The sequence below is a fragment of the Diaphorina citri genome, unplaced genomic scaffold (genome assembly GCF_000475195.1).
Source record: "Diaphorina citri unplaced genomic scaffold, Diaci psyllid genome assembly version 1.1 scaffold98, whole genome shotgun sequence".
NCBI classification, from domain to species: domain Eukaryota; kingdom Metazoa; phylum Arthropoda; class Insecta; order Hemiptera; family Psyllidae; genus Diaphorina; species Diaphorina citri.
Window position 1 is genome coordinate 171,812 of NW_007377535.1, and position 7,140 is coordinate 178,951.

Sequence of the window (7,140 nt, forward strand, 5' to 3'; positions counted from 1 at the left end):
ACCTTGCTCATTAATGACATAATGAGATGCGATTTGTGCCCATAGATGAAGTATGAATACGAGTATGTGACCTATTTTGTGGTGAATAGAATGTGGATGCACTGAACTAGCTTTTCATCCTGTTATGTATTTGTAATATGTATCATATCGATGTTGATCGACTTCGGTCAAGTAGTGTAGACGCACCTTTATGAATGTTATCACTAGATGAAGTATGAATACGAGTATGTGACCTATTTTGTGGTGAATAGAATGTGGATGCACTGAACTTAGCTTTTTATCCTGTTATGTATTTGTAATGTGTATCAAATCGATGTTGATCGACTTCGGTCAAGTAGTGTAGACGCACCTTTATGAATGTTATCACCGTGATCTTTAATTTAAATTTACCTATAATAATGTGACTAGGATCCACCCCTACTCTGGCCGATAACACAATCTAATGATGTTGATCGATTTCGGTCAAGTAGTGTAGACGCACCTTTATGAATGTTATCACGGTGATCTCTAATTTAAATTTACCTATAATAATGTGACTAGGATGCTAGGATCCACCCCTACTCTGGCCGATAACAGAAGGTGTAGAAGTATGTATCATCTATCAGTGCATTCGTCTCCAACAAAACGGTCCCCAAATACCTGTAACCCGTAACTACACATGATATTCTAGAGAGTTCATTGCACACAGCTTTCTGGGCTTTCAACACAGCAACGAGTGTCCATGATACAGTAAGTCTAATTAACATAATATTCTAAATATCACACGATGAAGAGCTACATATGTCAAGAATGCATAACATACGAGTAGAGTAGGCACTTGTACCACTATTACATTGTGTACTTGAAGAAATGTTGAACAATTATCTCTGAGCACTCATATCTTAACTAGTTGAGGTCTATTGATTGCGTCCCCGTGTTTACTTTTCAGGTGAACCAGTACTATTACAAGCCGTGATCTCTAATTTAAATTTACCTATAATAATGTGACTAGGATCCACCCCTACTCTGGCCGATAACACAATCTATCAGTGCATTCGTCTCCAACAAAATGGTCCCCAAATACCTATAACCCGTAACTACACATAATAGTCTAGAGAGTTCATTGCACACAGCTTTCTGGGCTTTCAACACAGCAACGAGTGTCCATGATGAGGTAAGTCTAATTAACATAATATTCTAAATATCACACGATGAAGAGCTACATATGTCAAGAATGCATAACATACGAGTAGAGTAGGCACTTGTACCACTATTACATTGTGTACTTGAAGAAATGTTAAACAATTATGTATCTCTGAGCACTCATATCTTAACTAGTTGAGGTCTATTGATTGCGTCCCCGTGTTTACTTTTCAGGTGAACCAGTACTATTACAAGTTTCCTAATATGTACGTGTGTAATGTGTGTGTTTTACTGTGCAACTAATCACTTACCTAGATATGTTTTACTAGTGTCGGGTGTTGGTTTAGATGTAAGGTTAGTAAGGGCTTCTTGTATTTAAACCTGGGTATTTCCAATTTTTATTCAACCCACTTATTAAACATCAATAGGTTAAATCAAAAGGTTGGATGTCAACTGTTATTGAGTTGAAAGTATGTACCTGGCAATAAATATGTGGGTACATACTGACGGCTGGAAGCTAATACAAAATACAATGATGTAATCCATCAAACGATATTACAAAATGTTTCAATAGAGGCAGACTGGAGTTCGAACGTCATATACCAGATAGGAAGTAGGGCTTTGGACGCCAAAACGTGTGAAGGGAGGGGGTTGAAACTTTTGAACTCTGACCTCTGGCTCGTTCGTTTTACTTTGAAACTTTGGCGAGGAATCATTAATATCTTTTGCAACCCTTGTGTCTTCAGACCTTTCAAATCCAATTTCAGTTCTCCTTTAATTCCTCGTTCCATTCAATTCTACCTTCCATCTTTCATTGGTTCTTCTACTTTTCTCGCTTGTCTTTTCTTTTTGCCTTCTTCTCTCGTTTCCTTTGAGGGAGAAATGTCTGCAATTTCAGATCTCTTTGTACGTCTGGAAAATCCTTCTTTCATGTGAGAGCTGAGAGAGGATCCTTTGTTTTTCATCTTACATCATGTTGCGTTTCTCCCAGTTGTTGAAAATTTGCGCTGCTTTGTCAGATATGTAGGTTGTAGCTATTGAAGCATTATTATATCGTTGTGGCATGTTGGTGAGCACATTTACAAAGAAGTTGAAAAATATTAATAAAGATGAGTACCTACCTACTTTAGCATTAGATAATTCTATTTCATCGATTTTTATCTTACATCATGTTGCGTTTCTCCCAGTTGTTGAAAATTTGCGCTGCTTTGTCAGGTAGGTTGTAGTTATTGAAGCATTATTATATCGTTGTGGCATGTTGATGAGCACATTTACAAAGAAGTTGAAAAATATTAATAAAGATGAGTACCTACCTACTTTAGCATTGGATAATTCTATTTCATCGATTTTTGGAATAACTCCCTACAGCCTTTACGGGTATAATATAGTGACTCTCACAAATTTTGCTACAGTGAAAAAAGTTAGTTTTACTTGGACCTTTTCTATTGCTTCAGTGCTACATAATGAGCTTGGTGATTTAAAATACACGGGTAACACTGGACACGGGTAGGTGCTAGGTGTACGTATATAAAGCTTATAACGATAAACATGACAAGGTAAACATAAATTACTGGATTTCGCAATCGAGTAACACACTCTGAAATAGGTGTACGTATATAAAGCTTATAACGATAAACATGACAAGGTAAACATAAATTACTGGATTTCGCAATCGAGTAACACACTCTGAACCTGTAGCAGAGGAGTGCTAATTCAGACTGTGGGCGCAGGACATAAACCAAGTCCTATCATAGTAAATTAAAATGGAAAAGCAAATCTCTCTCATTATGAAATGAAAAACAGGAACTTGATGGCATTCGAGGCGGAGGAAATGACAAGGGAGGTAGTAGATAGGATAGCAAAAGCTATATTGATTACCTCCCGCACCTTCTAGCTCTTATTTTCTCACACCTATAGAGATGATGATGATAAACCCGTGCTGCTGCTTTCCATTCAAATTAAAACTCCAAACTGCCGGGGGATCTTTTTCCCGAAGTTGAATTTTCCACAGAAAGCCCGCCACACACCAGCTACAACTATTGACAGTGTATAGTAACCCAGATTGTTATTACTGTTATTAGGTATATCATTTTCCAAACTGATAAACCTTTTGGGTGGCAAACTGGCAAATGTCAAAATTTCATTAATTTTCAACTGAGAGAAAGGTTGTTTTTCCCTTTCTATAAGTCCGCCGCGCCGGTCTTGGTCCTATGACATTTTAAATAGCACTTTTCTTGAAACAGGAATGCAATCAATTGAGCTAAGGTGAACTGTGTAATTATTATTTGTTCAATCTCATTATTTGGAGCTGGAGCAATGGATGGCTTTCTCCAGGACAAGTTGAATTTTCCACAGAAAGCCCGCCACACACCAGCTACAACTATTGACAGTGTATAGTAACCCAGATTGTTATTACTGTTATTAGGTATATCATTTTCCAAACTGATAAACCTCTTGGGTGGCAAATGTCAAAATTTCATTAATTTTCAACTGAGAGAAAGGTTGTTTTTCCTTTTCTAAAAGTTCGCCGCGCCGGTCTTGGTCCTATGACATTTTAAATAGCACTTTTCTTGAAACAGGAATACAATCAATTGAGCTAAGGTGAACTGTGTAATTATTATTTGTTCAATCTCATTATTTGGAGCTGGAGCAATGGATGGCTTTCTCCAGGATAAGTCCGCCGCACCGGTCTTGATCCTATGACATTTTAAATAGCATTTTTCTTGAAACAGGAATGCAATCAATTGAGCTAAGGTGAACTGTGTAGTTATTATTTGTTCAATCTCATTATTTGGAGCTGGAGCAATGGATGGCTTTCTCCAGGAAAGAAGACTGCGAGTGTATGGGGCTCTCTGCACGATTGCACGTTCTTGTGAATCCCGTATTAGAACAGCATTTCTCCAATTAATTATTGTTATTTTCATTTTTATTACAACTTTACAACAATATAGCCAGAGAGATGCTATCTCTTCAGATAACAGAAAGTTTCGTTTACAAAAGTTCGACTCCAGAGGCTTATTATTATTTTATTGGATTTTATTCTATGGCGCTTTTATAGCACTTCGAGATGCATATCATGGAGGTAAAAAAAAAAGAACAAAGTCAAGTGGAATTTTTATGAAACTCGATTTTTCAACACCTGTAGGTATAAAAGTTTATCAAAGCGTTTCAACGAATGGCCACAGAGTACCTATTACATTCTATTTTCATCTTACTTTCCCTATTTTCATGTACATTGAGAGTTCTGATGCTTGTTTCCCAAGGCACCTTAATTTTTGAGCAGCCTAGGACCTGGGTAATTTTACTTGATAAGTAACTATAAAAATTCGAGGCGTGAAATTGTTTCAAATTTTGATCTCGTTGATAATGGTTTTGGTTACATGAAATTGAATTTCAATAACCGAAAATGAAGTTTTTTTTATATATTTTTTAAAAAGCTATAGAAGAGCTGTTTTAGTCGAAAAAGTGCTTTGCGACTAGAGCGTATAAGCTTTACTGACAAACTCCCCCGCACTGTAGACTCTGTAGAGCTTTTAATTTTATAGGCCTTCGTAAACTTTTCCAAACATTAATGACAGTCTGATAAAACTTTTTACTCTAATAAAATAGGAACATTTTTTGTTTATACTGGTGATAGTTCTCTTTAAAAAAATGTAGGCCATGTTAGTATTTTGTAATTTTAAAACCGTTTTTTTATTTGTCAGTAAAACGAGAAAAGTAAAGTGTATGAATAGGGTACGCAATAATGAAAGCAATTGTGAGAAAAAATGCTCAGGTCTATTGAACGAACATATTCGTGTCTTTGCATTGATCTATCCTCCCAAATTTCTGTTTGAAAGATGAGTGAATAGGGTACGCAATAATGAAAGCAGTTGTGAGAAAAAATGCTCAGGTCTATTGAACGAACATATTCGTGTCTTTGCATTGATCTATCCTCCCAAATTTCTGTTTGAAAGATGATGGAGGATTTGATTTCTCGATTTAAAAACAAATTTGATTTGCATGAAACCCTATCTGGTAAATGTAATAATCCCGATGATGTGTACGGAATTCCGGATGAACGAAAACTGTTTACCAAATCTTGGGTCACAAAACATTTGGAATTATTTCGAACAATAGTGGACAATGAGTTGATAGCCGAAGCTCAACGTACAGAGACCAAAGAAAGATCTTTAGATAAGTTGATGTTTCGTTTGAAAGGCGTTCCAAGTATGAACGAAAATCCAGATAGATTAAAAGCTATCATATCCACTAGACCTGGAAATAGTAACCATAGGAATAAGATACTTGGTCAAGACAAAAGTTGCAGCAAGGAGAAACTAAAACCCAAGATTAGATTAGGAGAAACAGACAGCGGCCTACCTGGCACTACAGTGCTAACCAACACATCCATGAAGAAGTGTCTTGAGGGTCCTGCGGCGAAAATCCAGATAGATTAAAAGCTATCATATCCACTAGACCTGGAAATAGTAATCATAGGAATAAAATACTTGGTCAAGGCAAGAGTTGCAGCAAGGAGAAACTAAAACCCAAGATTAGAATAGGAGAAACAGACAGCGGCCTACCTGGCACTACAGTGCTAACCAACACATCCATGAAGAAGTGTCTTGAGGGTCCTGCGTGCGATTCCTGTCAGAGTTTACTGAAAAGTCTCTGCAGAGGTTGTCATTATAAAATACAAACTCAAGATCAGTGCTATTTCTTTTCTGCCTTTAAGAAGAATAAATCGAAGAAGCTGCAAAATAAACCGCCTCCGGTTGAGCAGTTATGTAGCAAGAGGTCCTGCGTGCGATTCCTGTCAGAGTTTACTGAAAAGTCTCTGCAGAGGTTGTCATTATAAAATACAAACTCAAGGTCAGTGCTATTTCTTTTCTGCCTTTAAGAAGAATAAATCGAAGAAGCTGCAAAATAAACAGCCTCCGGTTGAGCAGTTATGTAGCAAGTGTAAAGTTATCGTGCAAGAGGAACATGAACCAAACATTTGCAAAGCCCTACAATCAAACCATGATCTTCCCAAGTGGTCCAGACAAAGAAAATACATCCTATACAATCGGAAGAAAAGCCTCTGCAGAAAACCTGAGAGGAAAATACTTGATAAGCCTTCCAAACTGGATCGCGCTAAGGATAACAAGGAACAAAGTAAAAGGAGGAAGACCCGCAACCGTTATACGTCATGCTTTTACAGATCAAACCAAGGTGACAAACATCTTGGAGAAACTTTGTTGCATTGTCAACCCAGTATCCTTAGTAAGCTGAAAAGTGAGAATTGGAAAATTAAATCCAAGAGTATCAAATCCTGTGTGAAGACATTTAATGCAAGTACTCAATCTCGTGCTGCAGATGTAACTGGTAATAGGAAGAAAACAAAACACTGTAGTAGGAGAAGCTCTTTTGTAAATAACGAAATCTCTCCATCTCCTCAAGTAACTCGAGAAACATGTCCTTCGAAGAGGCGACCGAAAGTCTCTGCTAAAACAACTGATGGACGCTTGAGTTGCCTAAGAAAAATTTGCCCTTGTGATGCAGCATGTGGATTTTGTGAGGATTTTAGATTCAACTGGCGTTTCCTAACAACTTTACCCAAAAACTGGGGGAAACTTGTTCAAGAGAAATGTGAAAATGAAGGTGCATGTCCAGATTAGTATTTATTAACTTGAGTGATGGTGCAGAATTTCAGAATCCAATATTGCGGAGATGTCCGTAGCTTTCTTACTCCTTTTGTTGTAAGGGAGTCACGAAAACTATGTACAAGTATAAATAAACCCTTTGACTTTAAATAGTTTTTTTTTCGTCAGGGACCTACATAATGTACAAAGATCCTTTCCAAAAGTGGCAATGTATAATGAAAATTTCGTGCTGTCCTATAAAATGAAAACTATGTACAAGTATAAATAAACCCTTTGACTTTAAATAGTTTTTTTTCGTCAGGGACCTACATAATGTACAAAGATCCTTTCCAAAAGTGGCAATGTATAATGAAAATTTCGTGCTGTCCTATAAAATATCCCTTTGACCTCG

The 7,140-nt window shown here is 37.0% G+C and overlaps 1 protein-coding gene across 1 annotated transcript; it reads left to right on the top strand.

Moving 5' to 3' along the window:
• Positions 1-3,805: 3,805 nt before the first annotated feature.
• On the top strand, positions 3,806-6,936 carry LOC103524406. Its single transcript, XM_008489419.2, has 3 exons — positions 3,806-4,961; positions 5,079-5,532; positions 5,902-6,936. Exons 2-3 carry the CDS (start codon positions 5,079-5,081, stop codon positions 6,762-6,764), a joined length of 1,317 nt encoding a protein of 438 aa, XP_008487641.1. The 5' UTR covers positions 3,806-4,961; the 3' UTR covers positions 6,765-6,936.
• The last annotated feature ends 204 nt before the right edge of the window (positions 6,937-7,140 follow it).

What these genes read in the sequence shown, in the direction of transcription:
- LOC103524406 (XM_008489419.2), top strand. Translation starts at nt 5,079, where the DNA reads ATGATGGAGGATTTGATTTCTCGATTTAAAAACAAATTTGATTTGCAT. An exon ending in CATGAAGAAGTGTCTTGAGG is followed by an intron (nt 5,533 to 5,901) that starts GTCCTGCGGCGA and finishes ATGTAGCAAGAG; the next exon opens with GTCCTGCGTGCGATTCCTGT.